Source organism: Cynoglossus semilaevis, chromosome 11 (genome assembly GCF_000523025.1).
Source record: "Cynoglossus semilaevis isolate Cse_v1.0 chromosome 11, Cse_v1.0, whole genome shotgun sequence".
Classification (NCBI taxonomy): domain Eukaryota; kingdom Metazoa; phylum Chordata; class Actinopteri; order Pleuronectiformes; family Cynoglossidae; genus Cynoglossus; species Cynoglossus semilaevis.
The window spans coordinates 18,887,347-18,914,363 of NC_024317.1; the positions used below are offsets into that span (position 1 = coordinate 18,887,347).

The window sequence follows — 27,017 nt, forward strand, 5'->3', positions numbered from 1 at the left end:
AAAAATTAAATCTGCAAACCCCTTTCCCCTTAGGAAAAGTAATGTTGAGTAATAAATGGACACAGTAGGTGGCAGTATCACTACGACTAGTTCTACTTAGCTTTCCCAGCTTGGGACATGGATTAAATGTATTTAAATTTTAGTAGTTTTACTTAAAAAATATACTATGAATGTATTCAATGATGATATTAAAATACTAGTGTCTACCTTGTCAGTATCCAGCTCCGATTGGTTTTCACTTTGATTTTCAGTCTGCAGCCAGGAGATGGTTTCCTTGAAAAATATTTTGACTTCATGTTTTTTAGCGATCACTCTGTATCTCTCATGCTGTTAATGCTCAAGTGCTTATTATGACAGAACACAGCAGTCACTCAGGGGAAACCAACTGCTGGCCTTAAAACAAAATGTGCCGGAAAACAAAGAGGACACCGTGCATATGGAACCGATGAAGGCAGTATTTAAAAATATATAAATGATTTCTTCTAAATGCTTGGTTTGTTTGTTAGGTTGCAGCTGATTCGCCTGTGGCTCTGCATGTGTCAGGGCTCAGCGGCTCTCTGCTCGCTCCCCTCTGAGTGCCACTCTGGCATTATTGAAAATAATGGAGCGATTATAGCCAAGGTGAATTATTGAAAAGGAGCAGGGAGAGGAGCCAAAGGATCAAGAATGATAAGAGCTTCGTGGAAACACGGTAGAAGTGAGTTTATACTGAAAGGATGAAGGTGAAAATCTATACGTGGAGAAGAGAGAGATGATTTTCAGAGGGAGGATAATCAAAAGCTTTCTGCCAAAAGAGTCAGATTCAGATCCCATGTCTGTTCAAAGAGGTAAATGTAAAAAAGGTAAGAAAGAAAAAAAAAATAGGAAACTGTTAGGAACGGTAGGTTTGGACTTTAAGACTTATGAGTTATTATTGAATTTGCAGAAACAGGCAGTGGATTTATCCTTGTTGCAGTGGCCTTTGGGTTCTGGGCTGTTCTCAGCATGAGAACTTCCAAGCAATATGCCAACCTCTGTGCTGTCAGTGTGGTGCCGCACACACAATACACACTAAGAAGTGTGCACGGAAATCATAACAAATGGAAGGATACAGAGGGAAAGGAAGACAATAATAACAAGGACAAACAAATTGGGTCTTTGGTCACACAAACACAGTATAGTGAGCTACCTACTGGATACAGACCAGGCAAAAGAAGACAGAGGAAGAGGTAGATCATAACATTGTTATGGAAAAAAACAGGAAACAAATAATTAGTTAAACCTGGCTGGAATGTTCTGAGAAACTAAAAGAAAAACCCTGCAAAACTGGAGTGTAGGAAAGCTGAAATATTGTGTTTACTTCTTCTCTCACCTTGTCTTTCTTTCCCCTATAGCAGACTCTGACTTCTGTTTCTCATTGCAATCAATTATTAACAACTTTCTTACTTTGCTTCCAATCCTTAGGATATAATAAGCTATATCCTTTACCTTCTTTATTTACTGTCTCTATTGGCCAATACATATTTCATTTTGATCGACTCTCCACCCTGCCATCCTCAGGCTCACATTGCTGACGGCTACTGTCTTTCTTTCACTCTTTATGTTTGTCCCTCCTGGGTCTTCTTCCACTGACAACCTGGCAGGAGAGAGGTGGAGACACCAGAGTTGACAGGAGCGCAGAGGAGCAGCAGGCAGTGTGGTCAGAGTCTCCATAACAATCTGTGCATGTCTCCAGCAGATCCCTGCTCTGGCATCTTGACCACAGGTAGGACGAGAATCAGGTCCAATACTAACAGCACACATCAATGTGGAGGCCAGTGAAAAAGCTGTCTAGTCACTAGGTCATTGTATAATGTACTGAGATAAACAAAACACATTTTTATTTATAGCTGTCCGATTCTAATATTTATGTTTTCCTTTTATAACCTTCCATCCTCTCTGTGGCACAACAAAAATATTCAAAAACACATTTAAAGTGCTTTGCTGTGAATAAGCGCGATGGAATTCACTGTGATTTCTTTTTTACATTTTTTTTCATTCCAGAGGTGTTTGTTTTGTTTCCTCAGGTGTGGGTACAGAGGATGGAGAGAACTGGTGTTACCAGATCAACAGACTGCAGCAGCTGCTGGATAAACTGGAGTGCCAGGTACACTGTGAAGAGGTTTCCAGTCTATGATGAGCCCACACATAGATAATACAAATAATCATTCACACTAATATTCACACCGATGTCTAAATAAAGAGAGAATAAGTGTTTATGGTTTTGGACTGGGGAAAAAACACCTAAACTCGAGTAAAGCGGTGAATGGCTGAGCTCTTGCTGATAGCAAATGCGCTAACCACTTCTCTCACTGCGTACGACGTATCAAACAAACATAAAAACTTTACTTTAACAAATATATGTCTAAATTGAATCCTAACCTGACGTGACGTGAATACCACCTACCAGCTGAAAAATGTCCCCCAAACCAGAGTGTCCCTACAACGATGGTAGGGTTAAAAAAAATGTCACCACAAATGCAGCTATACCAGAAACGCACAAACACACACAGAGTCAGTTCTTTCAAAATGAGTTTTCTGCCACACAGGTTAGATTCCTAATCTACACACAGACACATTCACAGCCTCTAATGCACACACACACATACAGATAAATAGCTCTGTGTGTGTGATTACATTTTCTACTTTTCACTATTCATGACTTTGTGTCTTTATAGGTCTCTTATTTCCTGAAGATACAGTTTTGTGTTTGTATAATATCCATTTTTCCATTCATAAACAATTACATGTAAATAAATGTAATAAACAATGTACATTATGACCTTTGCCTGGTGCTGAGCCAGACTTCCCATTATCACTCTGTTACACTGCTCTTTGTATATGTACAAACATTGAACTTCAGGCAGCTGTGTGTGTACTTTAACATTTAGTACAATATATATTATGAATACATTAAATCAAACTCACAAAAACACATCCAGTATAGATTTTATTTTTGGTGCAGAAAATTCACCAAAGATTATGCTTAGCAAAATTAATAAGTGAATGTATTAGTTTGTTACATACACGATTAGAAGACTACTATAAATACTTTACTTTGTGTTTGCGAAAAAAAATGTCTAAGTATTATTAAAGTTTAAAGGTCACTGGCATGTTGTCTTCTTTTTGGCTTAGCAGTTAAATTGCCAAAAACATTTCCAGACTTTTGTTTATTCTCTTTTGACAGACTCCCAAATTGGAACCACTGAAGGAGGACACACTGGCCAGCACATATAAATCTGTAAGTCCTGATCATTTATAAGGGGTTGCGCTTTAGGACAGCTGTGATTATATTGGAATTTATTGTTTTGTGATTTTATTAAGTGTTCCCTGCTGTGGTCTGCCTGGTGTTTTTTTTTCACAGAACATTCTGCTCGTACAAAGGCAGGTCTCTGTGACGGATGGAGATCTGGACAAGTTCCACAAAGTTCTGAAATGCTACGTAGACGCCACCTCTGCCCAGTCTGACAATCTGCAGTGAGTGTCTGTTTCATTCCCGACCGAGTTTCCATTAACGCCCGCCTGTCTCTGGTGTTGCTGACGCAGAGACTTTGGTGAAGGCAGTGAATCGAGGGTGTGAAATTTGAAAATTGTCCGTTTTCTCCTTTGGCAGATTTTTGGTACTGTTCAAATGTGATGTGTGGTTTAATTCCATATTTGATGCTCTGTTGGTTTTGTACTGACAAATCTAACCCCATCTCCCTCTGTCATTGCAGTCCAAATATTTAATGTAAATATATCCTTGCTAAGAGCAAACTCTCCCCTTCTCCTTGTATTGTTTTCTTCCCCATCCTGCTGTCAGCGTGTCCGTTCAGAAGCCCCCGGGAAAGTCGTGTTACATAATGTATGAGTTCTGGCAAGACCGCATCTCCTGGATGAGGTCAGTGTGTGTATGTGTGTGTGTGTGAGAGAGAGAGAAAGTGTGTGATGAGCCATCTGCTCATCTTTACTAATGGGAATTATTATATTCTCATGTCATGCCATGCAGATAATAAAAATAACCCACACGTACACATGTGCTGACTAACAGATTACAGTGCATCGTAATGTATAATATTAAGACCTGCGTAACATTCACTCAAATATCTATAGCACAGAATACTATACTACAGAAATAAACATCTCAAATCCAGCTTTAGCTCCAATCCCTGCAGTCATTAAATACTAATGGTTTTGGGATCGTTGCTCTCAGTCCTGAGCTGCTTCCAGTATCATGGACTGATGAGCTAGGTTCATACTCTAACACATTACATCAAACTATTTTCCATCAGTTATCATTCTCACCCATTTACATACATGGAGATGGGGATCAAACCCACAACCTTTTTTAATGATGACACTATTAAATCAAGTTTTTCTTTAAATCTCTTATCATTCTAACCCATTCACATGTTGGGGATTGAACCACCAACCAGCCAGTTTAAAAGAAAGCAGTTAATCTGAGATTCCTTCCACATTACAAATAAACCATCTAGATGTTACATTGAAAATTATATTTTCCCCATCATACTGTATTTACAAACTAATATTTTATAATACTGTGCTCGGTCCATGTGCTATCTGTCTCTGCAGCTACCTGCAGTCCAACAGCAGTAAAGATTTCCAGCGCTGCATCATCGACATGTTAGAAGACGCTGAAGTAGTGTCAACAATGCTGCTACCAGGTTTGTATTTGGCAAATATATATATATATATATATATATATATATATATTTTTGTATATTTTTGTTTTGTTTTGGTTTAGGCTAAAATGTAGCACAGTAATACACTAACGAAGTACACACAACAAACAGGAGAATGTCAACTGACGTACATTTTCTTAGTTTTGTTTTTTTATGCAGGTAAGGAGTGAATTGATGAAAACAATCATGTTTGTATCCAGACCTGTTGATTTTTGTCCCCACAGCTGGGTTTGTTTTCCAATGAATAATACAGTAATTGCATCATAATCAAGTGAGCTGCTGTGAGAGCTTCACTGCCTCGACATCGACTCAGGAAAATGCTTTCAACGAGAACTTTAGAGAATAACATAGCCTATTCCGTTAATAGAAGCCGGTTCTGATAATTACATCATGGCCTTTTGAGTTGTCATTATGGATGATAGTAGTACATGAAAGCAAAACGTATAAAAAGTGGGGAAACGTTTATCACAGAAGGCTAATTCTTCGGTTCAAATTCATTTTAGCTGTTGACCAAAATAAAGAATAAACATAGAGGTGAACTCATGTCATCCATATTAATCTCACAATACACTTACAGCTTTTATATTTGACTTTTGAAAACTACCCATCATCCTCTGTTATTTATTTTCGCTGGCTAAACAATTAGCCTATATCAAGACTGTTGTAGCTAACGTCTATGCTAAGAGCAAAATGTTTTGTTTGGTGATAGCCTAGGCTTGAAGTGCTGCAGTGATAAGAAACTCTTTGTAGCAGAATTTAGCACGGAACTCATGAAACTCGTCTTCAATAACTGTTCATCAAGATTTTTAGTGAGCTAACGCCACACGCAAGGTGCAATACTGCCACCTTCTGTTCTGGAGAAATCAGGAAAGTAAAAAAGAGGCAAATACATTTTTTTAATTGTTGTAACCAAAGAATACAATTGAAACTCCCATTCCTACAAAATATAATTTTGATGAAAAAATTCTACCTGCGTCTCTGTTGTGCAGTCAGTCTCGGGGAGCCGAGCACTCTAACATCTTTACTGCTTCATTATTATCATTGTTATTTTTGTCAGTATGACTTAAATTTGATGCACACAATTTGTACTTGTCATCATCAGGTCACTGACTCCTCAGCTGGAGTGAGTGAATCATTGCCGCTGCTGCAACCGTCTCTCATCTTGACATAAAATGAATTTCCCCCAGCCCTGAAAAAATTTCAATCAGACAGCAGTGGCTTGGCTTAATTATTTCTGCCTCCACCAAGCGTTTTATTTGTTCCTAGGTTACTGTACACGAGCGTTAACCTGAGTGGGTGTGACTCATATCTACGAAACAGTCGCTAACGGTGTAGTGCTTTGATAGCAGAAAAAATGTGCCCAATTCTGAGTCAAGAAACATTTGGAAAAAAAAACACACTGTGGTAAAATAAGAAAAGCTGCTGGGTGAAATAAACTGAAGACGGTTTCCTCAGGTATAATTGTCAGCAGACATGCAGTGATTATAGAAGGAGGTTAAGATCTGCCTGCTGTTTTTTAATGAGTCTGTCTTCTCTTATTTAATTACTATCATTTCATCTATTCATTTATCTTCACCCGTTTAATCCTGTTCAGGGTTGTGGAGAAAATGGGAGGGGAGGGGAGGGGGGCACAATCTTAGTCATCTGGCAAAGGCGGAGGGCGCAATCTTAGTCATCTGGCAAAGGCGGAGTACATCCTGGATAGTTGGCCAGTCCATTGCAGAATAATTATCATTTATTTTATATAATTAGGCCTCTCGTTTGTAACGAGGCTGAGTAGCCTACTTCCCACCGACTCATGCAGAGATTGAAGTGAATCCAGGCTGATTGGAGAGGAGAGGGAAGATGGGTTTTATGGGATGATGTTAAAACCAGGAAGGAGCCAGGACTTTGGCATCCATAATAGATAAATAAACAAATCAGCATTCACTCTACCGCTCCTAGTTATAATATTTTCGTCTCTGCCATGAACTGTCACTTAACGCTGCTTCAATGTTTTCCTCGGGTGGAGCGTTGCACCGTCAGCCATGTGTCTTAGACATCTTTATCCCGTCCAAGTCGAGGTGACTCATCTCGGAAAAAAAGACTTTTCCAAGACTGGGGTCTGGTAAAATGTACATTTATAAGAATCTCAGGCGATGACCTGTGGTCAACATAAATAAAAGGATTTATTTTGGTAGAAGTAAATAGACATTTTTTCATAACAACTCCTCCATATCTGTGTGTTTCCTCAGCTTCTTGGTGGATTATGACTAACAACTAATGACCAGGAAAGTCACATCTCTGCTGCCTACACTGTCACACGGACAGAGACACGCTGCAGAATATCCACCCACCATCACACATTCACACATACACACGGCCGCACACGCACATATATCTTTACACAACACAATCAATGCAGAATTTCAAAAGACGCCCGTTCGTTTGAAAAGTACCAGGAGACAAAGACGTCTGGCGTCACCCAGCTTTCCTCCAGCAGCGTCTTCTCACCGTTTTGTCTCCGCCTTTGATTGCTCATTATTCCACTGCGTATATCAAAAGGAGTAGAGCTCACAGGCAGCCTGGGCACGTTAAAGGGATCGGTGTCCTGCCACGCAAACCTCATTTTTTCTTTTAATCCAAAGTTTTACTCGTCTCTTGTGTATGTTCTCGTCCAACTTTCTCCTCTGTGTTTGACTGACGTGATTCTAATAGAGACCGACCAAAACTCTGCGGCCGTGTCAGCTACTAAATAGTCGAACAGCAGCATGTTGGTCTGTTGATGACTTGTTGGTGGATGAGTACAATTATTTTAGGAGGGGGATTAAAATGCAAAGTCAAAGAGGTGATGAGGGTCAAAATGTAAAGTTTGTTACGGAAGTTTTCAAGAACCTTGAAATGTGTTCTCTCAGGGCTCTGAGAAAAGATGATGTCATTACATTCTCTTGGCTCTAGTTTTAGATGTTTAACCAGCGTGTTCTTGAGACACCTGTTCTGGACCGAACTTTATTCTCGAGTGTGTCAGTGACTGTTGTGGCATTTGTCGGAATTTTGAAGTGTTTTTAATGCAGAAAAGGTGGGGAACTTTCTTGGTTTGCACTAATGAGATTAATTAAATGTACTAATTATAATAAAGTAAATAAATATGTAAAGTGAAATGATATCATTTTGTTCATCTCTGCCATCCTCACAGTGCTGACGTCGTATCGTTGTTCCTCAGATTCGCACAGTGCTTAGCGTGCATGACTTGTGGTGGTAGGGTCCTATACAGACTTCCTAGGAATTCTGCACTTGATTATTCCAGTAGCAAGGAATGTCTTGGCCAGAACCGAATTTGTTCTTGTTCTTGCGATAACAAACACATTTCTGGGTTCTCGTGGGTTTTCTATCAGCCCTAAATATGCATGCTCCCGACTGTGACGCACACACACACTGTACATACTGTATTATAGTGTTTTCTTTCATGCAGCTGCCTAACTGTCATGTTGCAAAACGGCTACAAATGCAACTCTTATCTTCAGTATTTATTGCTTGACACCGTGGTTTGTTTTCTTCGGGTTATTTCTTCCTCTGTGTTGAAATGTGTGTAGGACTCAAGATGTATGATTAAAATGAAGACAAACGTTCATATGTGTTGTGGGTTTTTTCACCGGTGTCTTTGAAATGTATTTTTAAAATACCGGACAAATCTTGTGGAATTTAACATATTTTTATAGTATTTTTTGAGTCAAGTTTCAGTTAGATATAAATATTACGGATGGTTTAATACAATATTCAGGATCAGTACTGGTCTGATATTGGTCAAAATATTAGTATCCAACAGAAAAAAAACAACTATAGCCCCTCTGATCTGATACGTTAACCCAAAAGCTCAACTGAGCTTTGCACGATACGCTGTAAACATGGACACTATCGTCTCAGCAATAGCAGCCTGCAGAGAAAGGAAGTGACACAGCACACCACTGCACACAACCAAATGTGACCTCTGCGTTTAACCTATCACCAAAGTGAACAGGGGGCAGCTTCCTTAACCACTAAGCCACCACCGCCCAGGTATCAGATTAATATAAGTATCAGACATGAAATGGTTGCATATCGATGCATCCCTAATACAACACCATATCTATTTTAAACATTTGTGTCATTTCTCCTTATGCTTCCTCACAGTCAGTCTCTTCATCAGACACAGAAACACTCCTGCCACCATCACCTCCACACCTACCCCAGAAGCTGCACCAACTTCACACTAATTGCTGTGTTTGTTCTGCTTGATTGCTCCATTGACGACACCTTTGTTCTCCAGACTCCAGACCAGCTGCCTGTCACCGTGACTCAGAAACAGTCAGTGACCAGTTAAAGACTCTCCTCTCTCCAAGGTACAGTTTAATGAAGCCCTTTTGTTGGAGACTTGTATTTTTTAGCATAGCATTTTCAGCACACATATTAGTTCAGTTAATTTAAAAACTTTGGTGAAGAATTAGCTGATGTTTATGACATGAGTTCAGCATAGAATGGAAACTTAAATTGTTTATGTTATGTTGTGTTATGTTATGTTATGTTGTGTTGTGTTATGTTATGTTATGTTATGTTATGTTATGTTATGTTATGTTATGTTATGTCCTAACAGAAAAAAAAACAGACAGAGAATGCATCAACTCTTTAGCTGACTAGATTAGCTAATCCCTCAGAGCTATTTTGCTGTTGCTAGCACATTGCTACACTCATCTCTAGCAAAACGCCAGGTCATCAGCTTGGACATTTGTTGTTTTTAATTTATTAAATTAAAAAAAAATCTTCTAATTTACTTTTTTAACATATAATATTGTTGTTATGGTATCAATTATAAGTTTCTTGAGCACAACATGATATTCTGAAAAGTAAACTAAAATGACATCTGAACTCTGAGCATCTGAGCATTGCCCACTAGTGGATGTATTGCTATATACAAGCCATCGGTGGTTTTTCCATTACAAAATTCAAGGTTTTAAAACCAAAGTTCAACATAACTTTGTGATCTACTTGGTGAAAAAGACACACTTAGAAAAGTTCCAGCAGACCAGTGGTATAATGTTGTTATACAGTGCATTGGTTCGGTCACGGATGGTTGCGTTTTCACAGTGTTCCCTTCTGTAACTTTCCGAGTGTAATACCAATTAGTTTAGTTATATAAGACATAAATCTGGATATAACTGACTTTTCTCAGTATGGCTATTCTTTAAACTTCTGCTCCTCTGCAGCATTCGAGGCATTTCCATGATGTAGTTCTATCAGGGTCATCTTGACATTTACAAGACTGTTATTTTTAAAAAAAAGATTTTATTGTGCAGTCTGTCCCTCTGTCCTGTGTTGCTGCAACACAACACAATTCCCCCAGTGTGAGATCCAATCTTATCTAATTTATGCAGTAATCTCTCCAAATGTTACCCTGAAACCATTACATTTGTTATGGTAGTTGCAGTGACATCACCACCATGAAAACTCTCAGCTATGAGAAGCCCTACTTGGTATAAATGAGACTGTTTTATTCACTCATTAGCTCAATTCAGAAGGCTATTCATTAATCTGCACAACATTTCATCTCATTCTTATTCAGCAGCATGTTTCTCTGAATGACACTGTGAACCACTGCTGCAGCAGGAGGTGAGGTTTGGGGGGGACAGAGGGGGTTCGAGTCCTTGTTTTGTCTCTCGCAGGCAGGTGCCCTTGGCTCTGACATGTACAAACTCCAACCACTTGTTGGGGTTTGAAGGGCTGAGGTGACCCAGCAGCATCTGTTGTCCCGTTCCTCCTGGTTGTCATTCCTCGTGCCTCTGTAACTAACATGCTGGAGGAAACAGTGGAAGGAAGGCATTTGAAGTCAAAGCTGCACTGTGGACTCCACAGGAGGTGAAGAAAGTAAACCTTGGGTATCGCCAAGGACAACAAACACGTCGGGCAAACATGATTTAGGTTGGAGGCGTTTTTTTTATTTTTTTATTCTGCATTAATGCAGGGAGAGAAACGCTGGGAGAGAGAGAGAGAGAGAGAGAAGCATTTGTAATAGAAATGTGAAAAGGCGAGATGAGTGATGGGAATGGGGGTTTGGTGGTGTGTAATGTGTGCGGTGGGATGCCCAGATGTCCTACTTACCGGCCTATGATGACAAACTGTGTCATACTCTCAAAATAATCGCATCATTCAGGCATCCCATCAAGTCGAGGTAAAAGACAGTGATTGGTCACGATGCACGGCTTCATCCTGCAGCTTGTTTTTCTTCACAGTCCACTCAGTTTGAGCTTGAGAGTCTTTGAAATTCAGACTGCGATGCTGCGATGTTTCGTGAAAAGTGTTGTGAGAGTCCAGTATTTCATTTTCAAAGCCCCGGTATGTCTGAGAATGTTCTAAAAGAAAGGATGAAGATGTGGTTTCTCAAGTTTTCTCAGCGGGTTTCTTGACAGGAAAAGACAACGCCAAAACAATTAGCCATTAGCAACACACACGGACAAAGGAGGGAAAATCAATACAGCTTCTTCCACATGTCCATCATGATTCTCTAACAATGTTTTGGTTCAGTCAAGTGGGCTGGACCAGTACGATCAAAACATAATTACCTATTAATAACGAGTCCATGTTGTCACCCTTTGTTTTCTTGCAAATAAGTTCAAGAACATTAGAACATATTTATATTTAATGAAATGGTATTTAAAATAATTTGACAAAACATCACCAACAAAATGAAATGGTATTTGAAATAATTTGACAAAACATCACCAACATGAGGTGTTTGTGACTTTTGTCACTTAATTGTTCATCAAATGGACCAGATTGAATCCTCTAGCGGTCCTGTTATGGATCGCGGGCCATATGTTTGACACCCTTGACTTATATTATGAAACAAAACCACATTGGAATAAGGCCGCAAATCAGTTAGTATTATATAGTATTATATAGTATTATATAGAGTAATCAGTTAATACAGTATGTGAGAATGTACAATGCTAACCTTTGTTCAGAACATCAACAGCCGATGTGTAGGTTAAGATGAGTCTGTCAGACACAGAAGGATTCGTGAAAACACTTTGTACCGACAACAACAGTAATTAATGTAATGACGTCGTTTACATATCGACAAACGCTTGTGATGTGGAGCCAGAAACCGTGCGTCAGTGTTTGTTATGGCAATGATGCAGTGAGTGAGGAGAGAAAAACCAACGACACGCTGCTCAAAATAAACCCACGAGAGAGAGAGAGAGAGAGAATGTAAAGAGAGAAGAGGTAAAGCGAGCGGGTCAGCTGCTATGGCTTTTTTAACTAAGCTTGCATCAGAACTTAGAAGGTAGAAAAAAAATCACTTTTGGGTTTCGTGGCTTCCACTTTAGTTTTAAATCAGGGTGGAAGCGTGCACGTTTCTTCTGTATTTAAACCTGTGTCTCCATGCAATGATCAAAAAGTTGTGTAGTTGCCAAGAGACTAGAAGAAGCATCAGCACATGCTAAATATATTTAACAAATCTTATTTTGTTACCGGCTACAGTAAATTCAATATGTATTGATACAAATAAATATTAACAATCCCGCGAGTCCTTTTTAAACAAAAGGGGGAAAACGTTCATTAAATTTGCACACTTGGCTAATGTGTGAAGTACAGATAGATAATAAACGACCAGGAAATCAGGCCGCTGTCTGACAGTTTGATGTGTAAATTTCTCCATCTTTTCTGTGTCCTACAATAACCTGAGTGCTCTGTGTTTGCTCACACAAACGCACAGACACATTATGTTCCTCAGAATACTCTGTCACTTGTGGGGACCTGCGAAATGTCCCCAGAAATGTGGTAAAATAAATAGGTCCCCACAAGTAGGCTATACCAGCAACACACACACATCCAACGTCACACAATTACACCGAGGCAGCATAAGAGACGTTTTATTTTTAGATGAACTGCCGGTGCCTACAGGCTGAATAGTCCAGTAACTGAAGGCACAGAACAGAATTGTTACTACAAACAGTAGTTTTATTTACATACATATGAGCTTATAATTTAACATAAAACCTGGAGGAGTTTTTATTTAAATACTTTTCTATAATATGTTTTATTTATTTTAGTACAGTATGTGATTTTTATTTGAATATTTTTTCTGCTGGATGAAAGGTTTTAATATTTAGTATTTTTTGCTGCATTTTTGGAGCTTCAGTGTTGTTTTTCTTTTATTTATTTTAATTATTATTATTAATATCAGATATAGTATTACAATTTCCATTTTAATCACAGTATGTTGTGTACGTTATAATTGCACGCATGTTTCATTGTACAACAGAGTTATAAGGCTGCATCCATATATTAAAATATCTTATACTGCCATCTAGTGGTCATGCGGTGTGCTATCACGGAGTCCTTGTGTGTTTACTGATACATACAGAAGAGAAGAGCACACAGCAGATTCATTCTATTTAGTTTATTTCTTACTTCATGTAATAACTTTTTTATTTCAAATGAAGATGTTTAGCCTCATAATCAAAGAACATGTTCAGAGAACGACAGAGGAACAATGTGGCTCGCAAAAAAAATAATAATAAAAGCGTTCTTTCATATCAGTCTTTACAAAGTCTTACAACGGAGGAGAAAATCGGTGAGCGATAAACAAGGTGTATGATACAAAGTCCTGCGCTAAACCACAGACTGGAGTCTGAGTGGATGGAACCGTGAGCCGGGGTTCAGAACGGTCTGTACGGACAAATAAACGTCTAGCTCCTGAGATCGTGGGGCGGGGAAAGAAAGACGTGCTCCAAACAGAAACCACAGTAATGTGACATCAGGTTATTTATTAAATTACTAATCGAGTCTCTTCTGATGAAAACACTGCAGCGGTGCTGGTGTCAGAGAAGAACCCCTTTGACCTTGTCTTCCACCACAGATGACGTGGACGTGTGGCGGAAAAGGAACCACAACCCAAATATTCCCATTACATCCTGTTCTCTTTAGGAAAAACAAAAACATGACCATAAGGAGAAAGAACGTGCGGTTAATCATCTCCTCTTCAGACGAGCGCTTACAGGCGGGACGACGGGAGCAACGGTGGGGTTCTTCAGTGACTGGAAACTTTGGTAGAAGTTGTCAGTTGGTCGAAGTTTGATACCTGAATTATTCATTTAAATATTGCTATGAGAAGGAGTAACACAGTACATTTTATCAGCGACAACACGACCGTATCACACACACGTGATCATGTATACAGGAATTAGAGTCTTATGTGGTCTACTGTGATGTCCCCCACAGGATCAGGACCTTTTTTTTTCTTTTTTTTTTTTAATTTTACAACATCACGTCTTTATACTCAAGTTCCACACGATGAAGAAAAATCATTTTTATAACCTCGCTGTTTCCTTATCTCCTCCATCATTTTTCTCCCACAACTTCCTCTCTGCAGGGATGTCAGAGACCAAGTTGACTGTTTTTATTTGCTCCCCCTCCTGGATCCCACATTTTGTTGGTTTTGACCAAAGGCGGTCGATGTTTCCGTCTGTTCGGAAGATCTGTTCTCCAGTGGATCCATTTCAGACAAGACCTTTCCTTTCTCGGTGCCAAAGCCGACGTCCCTGTTGACGTACCGCTCAAACCGTCAGCCACTAATCTGTTCCTTTATCAACTGCCAAAAGATTATGAGGAGGAATGGGTTTCAACTCCGCAAATAGGGTTTGCTGGTTGTGCTGATTCAGTTCTTTTTCCGACACTTTCATCGCTAACGTCTTTCACCGACTTAGTGTCCGTTAGCCTCAGAGGCAGAAGCTGGGGTAGACGGGGTGGTGGAGCGAGAAGCAACTGAAGCCTTTTCTCCACCGGGGCTGGAGACCGAAGGTACGCTGTCAGGGGCTTTGACTCCAGCCAGGCCCAGCGGGGAGATGCCAGCTGAGGCCGCGGCGTTGGCCGCAGCAGCTGCCCGGCCTGCAGTGATGGTGGAAATAGGTTTTGGTTGGGCTTGAAGTCCGGGGCTGCAGATGAGGTGGTGTCTCTCCCAGTCTTTGTGCTGACAGAAGGAGCCGCAGTAGCGAGCTGCGTTACAACCGCTACACGTCTCGCTCGCCTTTCGCCCGCAGTTCCAGCAACACTGGGGAAAAAAAGAGAGGAGTGTTGGTGAGTTGAAGATGACAGTGGCCTCTAAACTAACACAGACACTTGTTGACCTTTAAAGATGATTTTTCACACAGTTCCCGATCAATCCGTCAGACCGTTTACTAACGTTAGCGTTTGGTTCAAGTCAAGTCTTCTCTGGATGTTTTTTTGGGGGAAAAAAATTCACTGTTCACGCCTGCTGATACTCATTCATCCAAGTCGTACGTCTCAAAATATTGACTTGAGTGATTTGCAACACGACCTCAAAGTTAAATTGAAGACATTTCTCCTCTAATGCCTGCAGCTGTGTCGTTTTCTTTTTTTTTTTTTGTCCCTCATCAGTTCGGATTTAATGTGACGTGTAACCAAAGCAACAACTCAAATTCTCTAGGCTTGTTCTTCACAGCAGTTTAGCCTAAAGTCAACCAACTGCTCAGCAGACCAGTGGGACACAAACAACCTCCCACTGACATTCACACCTGTGGCTCATTCAGACTGAACCATGAACCAAACCCTGCAGATTTTAGACTCTTGGAAAAGCCAGGAAAACATGGGAAAAACAGGGAAAGCTCTATACAACAAGACTATCGACAAGATCGGGGGCTTGAACCTGCGATCTTTCGGCTGTTTGACATGGACACTGACTACCCCTCCTTAACGAACCTCCACAGTTTTTTTGATCATTTCGTCAAACCCTACAAAGCCTCGGTATAAGACCTCCGCCTGAACCCACCTCACTGGAATCCTCCTGTTCGTTGATGACCATGATGGCGTCTTCCTTAGCTTTCCTCTTCGCCTCAGCCAGAGTCTTTTCCATTTTAGCTCTTTCGGCGGCGATCATCTCGAAAGCCTTCTGCTCGGCCTCGGCTACGGCCTTCTGTACCTCGTCCATGGCCTGGCGCTTCACCTCGTTTACCGCTTCTTCTGTTAAAACGTGCAATGGTGTCGAGGTTAATGTAAAGGAAATGTTTCATTAGCCAGATTATAGTTCAACTGCAGTGACCCCGTGACCTTGTGAGTCCTTCTACAATTTCTGTGAAGGTTTGTGACCCCGTGACCCGAGTCCTTCTACAATTTCTGTGAAGGTTCATGACATTCTTAAGTTACCATGAGTTTGGCAGTAGTACTACTAAAAGTATGTGATTGTTATAGTGACAAAAAAGGGGCTGAGGTGTGGGGGGAGGGTCGGGACCAGCTCATTAACATAACCACAGACTTCTGGGTACTTGTTGTTCAAACCAGTGTGTCCTTGGCATTTCCTGCTGTGATAAACTTTTGAGGAGTTCTTACTCAGTCACAGAGTAGGTTTTGAACGAATAAAAAAAAAGCAACAAAACTGAAACCAAGACAGAGTGTATGTGTAATGTAATATATGTGTAGCCGTGTTTTTGTGGAGTTATTCTCACCAGCTTTTCTCCAGATCTCATCTGTAACGTATGCTGAGCTGGGCCGTGGAGTGAAGTCACGCTGAGATTCTGTGAAGATAAAAAAGGGATTAGCATCTTTAGGAGCCGGCGGGTGATGTAGTGACTCGGTTCAAGATATTAAAGTGCAAAAAATAAAATAAAATATGTTTGTAATTCAGTCTTTATTCTAAAAAAACCCCATCAAAATAGCTGTATATCCAGGCTACAGAACCTATGAATTGGTGATGGACTGATCGGTGATCTGACAATTTCAGAAAGGAATGTGTTTTTCTCCAAGAGTGTTGCAGACTAACAAGCTGTGTCAACATTCTGTCTGTTCCCTGCTGTCTCTCTCTTTCTCTCTCTCTCTCTCTCTGTCTTCCTGTGTCCTTGGCTCATCTCCTTATTTCATCTCCTTATATCCTGTGTATCACAACAGACTTCTCCCTTCCCTTCATTTGTATTCTCATGTTTTGCACAATGAAGCCTGTATGCTCCCTCTCCAACGTTACTGTCACCCCCACTATAGTCTCCCTCCACTCAAGCCCGGGCAAGCCGACCGACGCGCAGGCAGGCGAGCTTGCCGGCTGGGGGCCCAGATGGTGCTCTGGCGAGTGAGCAAGTTTTGGTCTCAGAGCCTGCATGACGGCAGGACCGTCCTTCTGTGGCCGATATGGCCAAGGCCAGTCCTGGCACCTGTCTTTGACTGTAGACTGGGGGGTGAGGGGGGGGCAGCAGCATGGCAGGCAGTCAAAGAGAACTCAGCCAGTACACAGCAGACTGGAGGACAATCTGGAGACGCACTCACTAACGCACAACGTCGGTGTAGTTCTGCTAGCGGCCACCAGATGGCGTTTGGAGGATCAAATACAGTAGTTGGAAGTTTACCTTGGCTTTTGTGCTTCTGCTACAGTTTACTGCAGGTCAAGATGTGGATTGAATAGAGCTGTTTCAGTGACCTGAGATAGTAGTCGAAGGTTTTCACTGGTGTCTATAAATGTAGTGTCAGTCATGGAACATTAATAACATAGTTAATAAGTAATAGGGCCAAAGGTCATTTAGAAATAGACACATTACCTGTGCTGTGATTGACTGCCTGGTGGCCATTACTGGGTATTTGATACTTTAATATTTGCACTGGTTTATCATTTAGTGAGTTGTTAATGTTTTCTTCCAGACAAGATTCTGGTCCTGAGTAATAATACTGTAGTGATATTATTATAAATGTTAAGGGACCGTTGGGACCCACCTGTCTCTGCAGACTGGGGGCTGTGTGTCTTGGAGAAGGGGGTGGAGCCTGAGCCTCCTTTGCGCGGATCCTCCTGCTCGCTCGAACGTCGTTTCCAGTAGTTGAGCTCCTCGCGATCGGACTCCTGGCACCGCCTGAGGACACTCACTGACCTCCGCGTCTTCTCCACCATGTCCACAATACAATTCAACACCTGGCAAAACAAAGTCATTAATATCCCCGTCTTACGGACCATCTGAAAGTTCACGGAATTTTCACATTTTGGAATCCTGTCTTTATCACAACCTGCCAGCAGCGGCCAAGTGTTTGTTTGAGTTGACTTACATGGTCCAGATGCCTCCATTCATCAGCCCACTCTCTGTCTGTCAGTCTGTGGTCCACTGGCTCCTCACGGTACCCTCCATTAGTTCCTAATCAAAACACACACAAGAGACACCACGTGTGATTAACGATGTTCCTTGTACGAGTCACAAGTGACAGTGAGTGGGTGGAACGCGTCGACAACCCTGATTTAAAAATAAATAAAAAATCGGAGGTGACGGAGGACACAACAGCTGCACTGTGTTCCACTAAAATGACAGGATTCAGGTTAAAGTGAATGGGAAACAAAGAACAAAAGACAAAGGACGTGAGATGGGAATACAAGAGAAAGAGGTGGGCTGAAAAAAAAGGGAAAAGAGAAGCCTGTGATGCAAACCAGACCCTGGGCTCCCAGAGCCTGAACACATCTGGAAGTCAGCTGTCAACTGCACACACACACACACACACTCCCCAAAACATCTCCCTTAGCACCTCCCCTCCTGGAGCTCACAGCATTCCAGTAGGGAGACACTCAGGCTGAGTGGAGTGGCTCCACTTCTAAACACAACCAGGCGCTCTGACACTCACTGTGGACCATTATAACCACTAACCACAAACACACACACACGCAAGCGTACACACACACACACACGCACTGGGATTTCAGATTCAACATTCAACAGTGCTATGACCTCATCAATATTTAGGTTTGAACAGAAGATGGCGTCTCCTCGCAGCCTCCAAATACACGTTTATACACTCTAATAATACGCACAAAAATACAATTTGTTAAAATTAGGAGGGAAAAAAACAGTGATCACGGAGAGAGGATGGATCGACGAGGCCTGTTGACAAGAATAATCACTTCCACACACACTGGCCTTCTCCTTAACCTCGTCCCCACTCCTGGTTCTCATCAGTACTCATCAGTTCAAAGCCATGTGTACCCATGTGTTTATGTGTGTGTGTGTGTGTGTGTGTGTGTGTGTACCCATGAGTCAAGTGGCGGCAGGCGGGCGGGAGGCTGTCAGACGAGGTACTGAGACCTCATAAACACTGCACCTTTACCATGAACATATCAAGGTACGGGACTTCAACTGTGTGTGTGTGTGTGTGTGTGTGTGTGTGTGTCGTTGAGCTACTGCTGTTTCCACCGTGTGCTGACAGGCTCTGAAAGGAGGGCAGATATACACCAGAGTAGATCCAACCCTCCTGCCTGGACAGTATGGTACTGTTTATATAGTGGCGAAACACCAGAGAACTATGGGGGATGGCTGCACAAACACAGAGACCACCCGTTATCACACACACACACACACACACTTGTGATGTGTGTGTTTATTCTAGTGCAACTATTTCTTCTGTTAATGTCTTCAGCAGACAGTGCACCACTGTCACATCAGAACATCACGCTTGTGCCACCAGTTCCCCAAAAAGTCATGACCCACATACCAGGTAGTCTGGGTCTGTCTTTGAGCTCGCGAATCTCCAGCATGCGTTGACTGTGCTCGCGGTGCAGGATGTGCGGCGCTGCGATGTCGTCCAGGGCGTAGTGCTGCAAGGGCGGAGGCGTCGGGTGGAGCTGCGTGCTGATGGGAAGCGTATGGGCGGGGCTGTGTCGTGGAGCGGGGCTGATGGTGCAGATTCGTTTGGCGGCGGGCTCCAGTGATATCGGCGGACGTTCGTGGAAGCCGTTTTCTTTCGGTCTAGAAACAGAAACAGGAGTGATGTGTTTAGAGAGTGGCCGCCAGGGTACGGGTCGTCGTTGAAGAGTGGTTTGTGGAGCTCCGCTTTTACCTGCTGGGGCTGTGTCTCTTGGCGCCAGCATCAGGAGGCTCCATCAGCAGCTCAGAGGAGTCTGGAGAGGAAGCCAGCGTGGTGCTCAGCAGGAGGTGCTCGTGCTGGGACAGGTACTGGGCTGGAGTTTGCTTGGCCGCCCGCGCACAGTGGAGCAACTCCCTCTGCAGCAGGGGAAGGTTTGCCTGACAACAGAGCAGGAGAGCGTTAATTCACAATGGCACAGAAAACCCAACCACGGAGACGATGAAGCGGCTTTCAACAGGCCAACGACAAGAGACAGAAAATCAATTCAGGAATTGGTAAAAAAAAAAAGAAAATGGCAGAAACTCTCTCTGAACTCTTTCACAGAGATATCTATAAAAGAGTAAATCTGCCCCCTGGGAAGAAATGCTTGGCTGGGGCTGTGAAGGCAGGGCTGTGTTGACTCCTCCAGGTCTGGCTGTGAGGCTCAGTGTGAGTCTGGGGGTCGTTATGTGGCTGCTGCCTCTATGGTGGCTGCGGCTTCTCTCATGCAAATGGAAAAAGCTGGGCGAAGACGTTGTGCGATGTTGCAGGGGTACGGAGACATTTCCGAGCAGACTCCACTGACTTCCCTTTTGTTCGTAACTCTTTTTAATTAAATCTGTATCAGCGAACGTCTCTGTCATATCTTCACATCTCTTTTGTTCCCGGCTTTGCTCTAATCGGGAACAGAATCCAGTGTGTTTGCAATTACACCACTTCCTCGCTCTGCCGTGAAAAAAAAGCACAGCTAAGTAACCATGCTGTTTCAGTTTAGCGCACACACACACACACGCAGCTCATACGACAACCCAGCTTTGTAAATACGCTCCACATATATTTCTAATCAGACCTTTAGCCGTCAAACTACCGCCTTTCTTCCACGTTGGCCCACATCATGTGTCTATTCATTTACATGGCCTCCATAGAGTCCCTCTTATCTCCCCGCCTCCCTCCTCTCCCTGGGGGCCCAGACAGTGGGACACATGTGCTGTGTCCCGGTTCAAGCAGAGCTCTCTGGGGTTCAGCGCAGCCCAGTGTTTGCTTGGCGGCGCCTTGGCAGCTGAATGCTCTTTTAATGGCACAGCACAGCGGCTCCATATGGCACACTGAACTGGAACCCATAAAAACAGGAAGGCAACACTTTATAGGCATGTTTCACACTTCCGACTTCCCACTTTCCCCCTCTCTGTCTCTCTCTCTCTCCCTCTCATCCAAGCTCTCTTTTTCATCTATCTGTCCACTCCCTCTGTTTCTCAGGTTCAACTTCCCCCAGGAGTTGGACATAAGTTGTGGGCACCCCTCCTCCCTCATAATAAATTAGCCAAAGGAGGGTTTCTTGTACCAGCGCTCACAGACAGACAGCTGGAGAGGCTCCAAAGGTGAGCGAGAGGTAAATGTGTGGAAAAAAAGGGGAAATTTCAACTGCACTGAAGTCGAAGCAGCCCAACTGGCTGGAGATTTATGGCTTTGCTAAAGGGGGCTCCTCAAAAGTATACACTCGCAGACGTCCCTGGTAACAAAAAGGACTCAAGAGGCTGCTTAACACACACACACACACACACACACACACAAGCAGCTCATCTGCTGCTTGTCAAGTGAACATGCAAATCTCAGGGTAGACACAATAAACTGTTGAAAAGTGGTTTATTCAATTAGGGAAGTGACAGAGGAGACCGTTTATCTGCCTGTGCTTTGTCTCCTGGAGACGTAGGAGAGTGCTGAGGCATCTATCGCGTTTCCATCATTGTGACTACAGGCTTTAATGAAGGGAATCTTAACGTCAACGGCTTTTTTTCTTATAACGACATTGTTTTTTTCATCTGGAAACACAGCTCTGTGATGAGAAGTCGCAGTTTTTAATGTGTCTCAGTGACTCTGACACGCCGACTATGATTTGCTAAAACATGAGTTGTGAAAAACTACTGAGAAACAAAAAGGGGAAGTGATTCAACTGGAAGATGCAGAGTAAACATGAAGATAGGACAGGGTACGAGGATGTGTTTACCTTCAGGAAAGGAATGACGAAGGGGCGGAGGGGGAAGTTTGTGGCCTCCTGCAGCCGGGAGTGAAACTCCTCGATGGTGACTGTTGAATTCTGTCAGATGGCAAAAAGGGAAGTTTGTTATTTCACATTACAGACGCCATATTTTAGTCTCTCTTTTTTTCATTTAAACAAAACACACTTAAAATGAAAAACATACCACAAGAGCCAGGACTAGGCTTCGAACACTGTCTCCAATCTCTGGAGAGATGTCGTTGCCAAACTGTTGGAGCGTGGTCAGGAAACGCTTCAGTTTGCTCAGCTGGCGGGCCCCACAGGTGGCCGGCAGCTGCTGGTTGGCTAGTGACGAGGACGAGGACGAGGACGGTCCGTTGCTGTAACGCTGTGGTGGAGATGGCACTGCATTCAAGGTGGGCGGGGAATGGTGATTCCCATTGGTCACTGGGAATTAAGGCAGACACATAAGGAAAACATGAGGATGGTTTGATAAACGCAGGTGGAAACAACGCTCCGAAATAAAAGAATAACAATGATGTTTACATGCTGTGGTGGAGAAAGAGGCGGGCCGAGGACCGCTGGGGTTGACGGACGGCAGGGGTGGCATCGTGGAGCTGGTGGTGCTGCTGCTGGGGGCTGATCTGGAATGAGTCTTAGCATCCACAGGAGAACCGGGCATGGCAGGGGTTTTCTTCTCTCTACTGTCTGAAAAAGAGGAGATAAAAAGGTCAGCCAGGGGTTCAAAACCGCCCCCCCCCCAAAAAAAGGCTGGTGTGAAGAAACGTCAATGTTTCGCACAACAAACGGAGAAACGATGAGAACTTCATACAGAGCCACGACTTTACCGTTTCCAGCTCATTAGTTTGAGAAATCAGTAGAAAGGCCAGAGGTCTTTAGTCAGCGAATAAAATGCCTGCTCCCCCAGAACCACTTCACATCATACAACACATTCTGCTGGGAGATCAGTCTGCCCCTCGCCCTGCCTCCCCCACTGCACCATCAATGAGCCAGATGTCTAAACTTTAGCCCCTCAAACCCAACTATTCAGATCAATAACAGAAGAAACACTGAAGACGACCTATTGTGAGGGAGAAGAATGCCCCCTCAGAGCTCCTCAGAAACTGCAGGCGGGGCCACTCACACACACACACACACACACACAGAATGGGACGGGCTATTTCACGCTTTACTAACAAGATCGGCAAAGCTTTTGAATGTTAAACGCAACTTCTCAATGTGCTGTTGCCTCTGAATAGGACCACCAGATAAGGGAGCTTCGGGAGAGAGAATCAGGGTGAGTGTGTTGGTGGGGGGCGGGATGGGGGGGGATCAGAGGCCACCTTTGTCTCCTTGAGACCCATGAAGGCTGGGTCCCATCTCCATTTAGAGTGGATCAGACTCTTCTATGAATCAGCGATTAATAGACAGGGCTTGGTTTCACAGGTCGCGAGGTCAACGGAGAGCAGCTTTTTAAATGCACTTTCATGGCTTCAAGGCTTCGGCTTCAATAGTGGCCTGTATATCTTTTTCACAGCTATGAACTCTGCGTGGCCTTGAGCCGCAGGCCACCGAGTTTAGAAAGACTTATTGAGGTTTGAGCAGTCAGCGGTGAAAACTCCAAATGGAACGCAGAGAAAACCTTGGTTATAAAAATACGAGGAGATGCTGCGTCGGAGCGTTCACTTTGTCGCGTCTATTTCTCCAACCTCCTTTCCAAAGCCTGGAAACGGTGGAAACGGTGGAACCGGTCATCCCTGCGTTTTGCAGGGGTCCTCTTCTCGTTTCTAACTCTACCCTTCTGTCGTCTTCCTCCGTTTTATCCCCTGTTCTTCCTCAGTCCTGAGGCTCGCCTGCCTGCCTGCCTTCGCTCCACCTGTTCACTAACACGGGGGGCAGGAAGGAGGAATCTATGCAAACATTTGGATGGTCACACCCCGTGCACTTGGTCTGCCAGTGCACCACAGGGAGCGCTGCACACACACACGTGTATAACAGGTCCAAAAATCTGCACACTTTAGCCGTAAAGCCAGAACATTAGAGTGACATGTCAATAAAAGGACGGAGTGGACATATGGTCTGAATATCAACACTGAAGTCGCATTAACAACTTCACACAAACCAACAACCAGCCCTGTGATGGCAGGGGAGAGGACCACACAGTGGAAAAGTGGTTACTGCTCCTGCCTGCAGCAGGAAAAATCAGTGGTTCGATTCTATATGGTTCTATGGTATATGGCATTGTTCCCAAAGACGCAACCCTCAGGTGGATCGCAAGAAGTGTTTTTTTTTGGGTCGTCTTGCATCATGTTTCCCAGGAGTTTACGAATAATGTCTATTGTCTTGGGTTATGAAGATTTCTGACTTTTAAAATATGGGTCCCCAGAAAAAGTTTGTTAAACACTGGTATACGGAGCTCCAGAATCCTGCGTGATCGGGGTTAACTGTTTATTCTAGAAATACTTCAGATATACGTACACGTCTGGATGGTTATTTGTCTCTGTGGCTCCTGTTCCCCTCCCCCGAAGCCCTGAATTATCATTAATTATTATTATTGTTGTTTCAGTGTCGAAACAAACAGAGCATGTAAGAACCAGAACTCTTGTTTGGTTTCTTCTGTTCAAATTTAACTTGTGTGTGGTTGTGGTGGAATTTAAAAGGACAAAACCAAAAAAACAAACAATGTAATTATTTAAATGAATCTTATAAAGTTAATAGCTGTCAGCAGGGTTCGGAACTAACCAGGAAACTCGTTTCTCAGCAAACAAAGCCATCAGAATAGAATGGTAAGAGCAGAGCAGAGCAGAGCCTAAGACTCAACACAATTAAATGACAATAACAATCACTATTACAGCAGAAGTAGTTAAAGTGCTGAGAACAGGGGAAAAAAATCATTTTTCCCCAAGTGCTTCTACTTAACCAATTTAAAAACACCACAATGAAATATTCATGTTGCTGTTTAAACCATCAACCTTCACCAGACACAGATGAAGGAATCGTGCATCATCATCAGCAAACAGCCAAACCCGTGATTTAATCTCATTCTAATGGGTCTGAGACATTAGACTAGAAGCTTTTTTTTTAATTGTCCTAATGTGACCCACTTAACACAGCTGAGAACACAGAACTAATTAGCATCCTTGTAGGGCCACGCCTTTATTGATTTATTAGGACACTCGCCTGTGTGATTTGGAAGTCGTCCAAAATGGCATTCAGCTAATGTAAACTGTTTCAGATAAATTAATTCCCAGGACATTTCATTTATCGTCAGAGACAACGTTCGACAACACGAGGGCCACAAATTACGAGGAAAAGAATCATAAACCCTAAAGAGGGAGTCGGGTTCAACACGAGTTTTATTGGGACTTAGTCCTAGCTGCGTTCACAACGCCGCGAGATATTCATGGGTTCATTGTCAGGCACATGTGAGGTAATTATAGCAGACGTCAGGTTGTGCGTGTGTGAGAGTTTTCCTTGTCTATCTATACTTGTGGGGACATAACATAAATGCTGTTGTCGTGGGGACATTTTGCAGGTCCTCCTGAATAAGAGGTACCGTTGTGTTTCAGATTTAATTTGGAGTTAGGATAGATATTTAGGTTGTTGTGAGGATTAGGATAAGGCACATATTTGTAAGGTTATGACCAGGGTATTCATTATGTGTGTGTGTGTGTGTGTGTGTGTGTGTGTCCACAGAGGATTGCCTCTGCAGGTCAATATTAGACAGCACAGTACATATCTGGATGATTTCATCTGGCTCCCGAGCACCTGAGTCCACGGTATCTGGTCACAGGACCATCAGGGGAGGCAGCTGTCACAGCAGCCACAAAACACACACACTTACACACACAGTCTGCAAGCACTGTGGATGTGGGATGTTTGTCTGGTCTAAATGCCACCTGTCATCCCGGCTCTAATGTAACAAAGAGAAAACGTACAAAGACACAGAGCAGGCGTGAACGTTGAACATGAAAATATGAAAGTCAAAGTTGAAAATGATACTGGATTCATTCCAACAAGCCATAAGCAATAGCAACAACTTACATTTGTGAAACTGCCCCGTCATTGTAACATAAAAATTCATAAACATTGGTGAGTTTCAACTATTTGTTTCTCACTGACATACACAGATGACGAACACGTGGGTCGACTGGAGACAACGGTTGTTTTCGCATGGATGACAGACTACAGAATTTGCATCAGTGATGTGGCTGTTGTTGCTAACCCGGTGTTCTTTGTTTGTTCAGCATCAGGTGACACCGGCGTGCATTTAAACATCTCGTTGGCTGTAATTGCCTCAGCAGGTGATGCAGAACGAGGCGAGGCAACAACATATAGCTGATGGAAAACCAGACTGCGATGTCACCGAGCCACAGCTGTTATTAAAAGCAACTTAAAAAAAAATTAAATGACGAAGACCAGGCGCATACAACGTAATGTTCAGTTAGCTCAGCTCTGACAGATGCGCACATTTTCGAGTCATTGCGAATGAGTCCGATGGACATGTAATTGTTTGGTAAGCCTGTCAGTCTGCGCTTCTGCAAAAAAAGAAAAAGAAAAAAAGAACTTGATAAGTGTGAGTCATTAGAGTGTGTGTGTGTGTTCATGCAGTGTGTAGCGACCATTGTCCTGTTACTGTGGATGAGGTGAGAGGAGACGCAACGCAGGCTTGACTAATTTTACTGCTGAGCTAAGAGATAATTCACACCGGCATGTGCAAAGCTGCAACTATGTGGGCTCCACACAGACGTCGATGTTGAGGCCCACACATATGCATCATCGCCGCTGAACCCTGGCCATTCTGTTGGTTTGTATTCAAAAATTTGTTATTGTTTCTCTCTGCGGCAGAAGATTCTGAGAAATGTTTGGTCTCTGTGTGTTTTTACTACTATCTGCCCTTGTGCTCTCACATGGACTCACTTTTCAGGACTTTCCAGTACGTCCAATCACAGTCAGTTATTAGACTAGCTCAGGGATTGGACCCAGAATTTATTTTAAATGCCAACGTTTCCTTGGGCAAGGCACCAAACCTCAAGTTGCTCGTCGACTGTGTTGCCAGCAAATGAACGGATGTCCTCAACGTAAACGTATTCTGTTTAGTGCGATGCACTACTGAGATGCAATATTATGTGTTGCTACTGCAGTATACTGTATAAATAGTAACAGTAACAACAGTAACATCATTTTTGTTATTGTTCTCGTCAGACTTTTTAAAAAAAACCTATAACAATGTCAGAGCTTCAGTCGTTGACAACAACAGCAGGAACGCTGTGGAACACTTCCTTCTCACGTCAGTCTTAGCTCCTTCCTCATTATCATCCTGTAATTAAAGTTCATTAACCCTGCATTAATCAACAACTGCCACAAGATACAGAGTCTACACTTCAACAGTAAAACACAGTTTTAACATTGTCATCTTGGGGGAAGTCCAAAAACAGGGACACTATAACAGACCTCCTGGCACCCGTGCAACTGATGGGCACAACTCCCGC

At 42.9% G+C, this 27,017-nt stretch overlaps 2 protein-coding genes across 3 annotated transcripts in view; one reads left to right on the forward strand and one right to left on the reverse strand.

Annotated features, from left to right (window-relative positions):
* necab3 (N-terminal EF-hand calcium binding protein 3) overlaps nucleotides 1–8,974 on the forward strand; it is a 20,810-nt gene extending 11,836 nt beyond the window's left edge. Inside the window, exons 7-13 of one of the 2 annotated variants that reach the window (XM_025060348.1) lie at nucleotides 1,623–1,744; nucleotides 2,046–2,125; nucleotides 3,206–3,259; nucleotides 3,383–3,495; nucleotides 3,821–3,898; nucleotides 4,591–4,682; nucleotides 8,850–8,974. In XM_025060348.1, coding sequence (XP_024916116.1) covers nucleotides 1,623–1,744; nucleotides 2,046–2,125; nucleotides 3,206–3,259; nucleotides 3,383–3,495; nucleotides 3,821–3,898; nucleotides 4,591–4,682; nucleotides 8,850–8,932 — 622 coding nt within the window. In that variant the 3' untranslated portion in view covers nucleotides 8,933–8,974. Of the gene's footprint in view, nucleotides 1–1,622; nucleotides 1,745–2,045; nucleotides 2,126–3,205; nucleotides 3,260–3,382; nucleotides 3,496–3,820; nucleotides 3,899–4,590; nucleotides 4,683–6,934; nucleotides 8,309–8,849 lie in introns of those variants that run through there. The other variant, XM_008321129.3, reaches the window with a different exon arrangement.
* A 4,127-nt stretch (nucleotides 8,975–13,101) lies between these two features.
* Nucleotides 13,102–27,017, reverse strand: part of cbfa2t2 (CBFA2/RUNX1 partner transcriptional co-repressor 2) — a 20,705-nt gene continuing 6,789 nt past the window's right edge. The window contains exons 3-12 of the mRNA XM_008321130.3: nucleotides 22,072–22,233; nucleotides 21,731–21,972; nucleotides 21,535–21,624; nucleotides 19,524–19,708; nucleotides 19,179–19,432; nucleotides 17,751–17,836; nucleotides 17,427–17,619; nucleotides 16,178–16,246; nucleotides 15,505–15,695; nucleotides 13,102–14,766 (exon numbers count right to left, since the gene is read on the reverse strand). Coding sequence (XP_008319352.1) covers nucleotides 14,419–14,766; nucleotides 15,505–15,695; nucleotides 16,178–16,246; nucleotides 17,427–17,619; nucleotides 17,751–17,836; nucleotides 19,179–19,432; nucleotides 19,524–19,708; nucleotides 21,535–21,624; nucleotides 21,731–21,972; nucleotides 22,072–22,207 — 1,794 coding nt within the window. The 5' untranslated portion in view covers nucleotides 22,208–22,233 and the 3' untranslated portion in view covers nucleotides 13,102–14,418. The remainder of the gene's footprint in view (nucleotides 14,767–15,504; nucleotides 15,696–16,177; nucleotides 16,247–17,426; nucleotides 17,620–17,750; nucleotides 17,837–19,178; nucleotides 19,433–19,523; nucleotides 19,709–21,534; nucleotides 21,625–21,730; nucleotides 21,973–22,071; nucleotides 22,234–27,017) is intronic.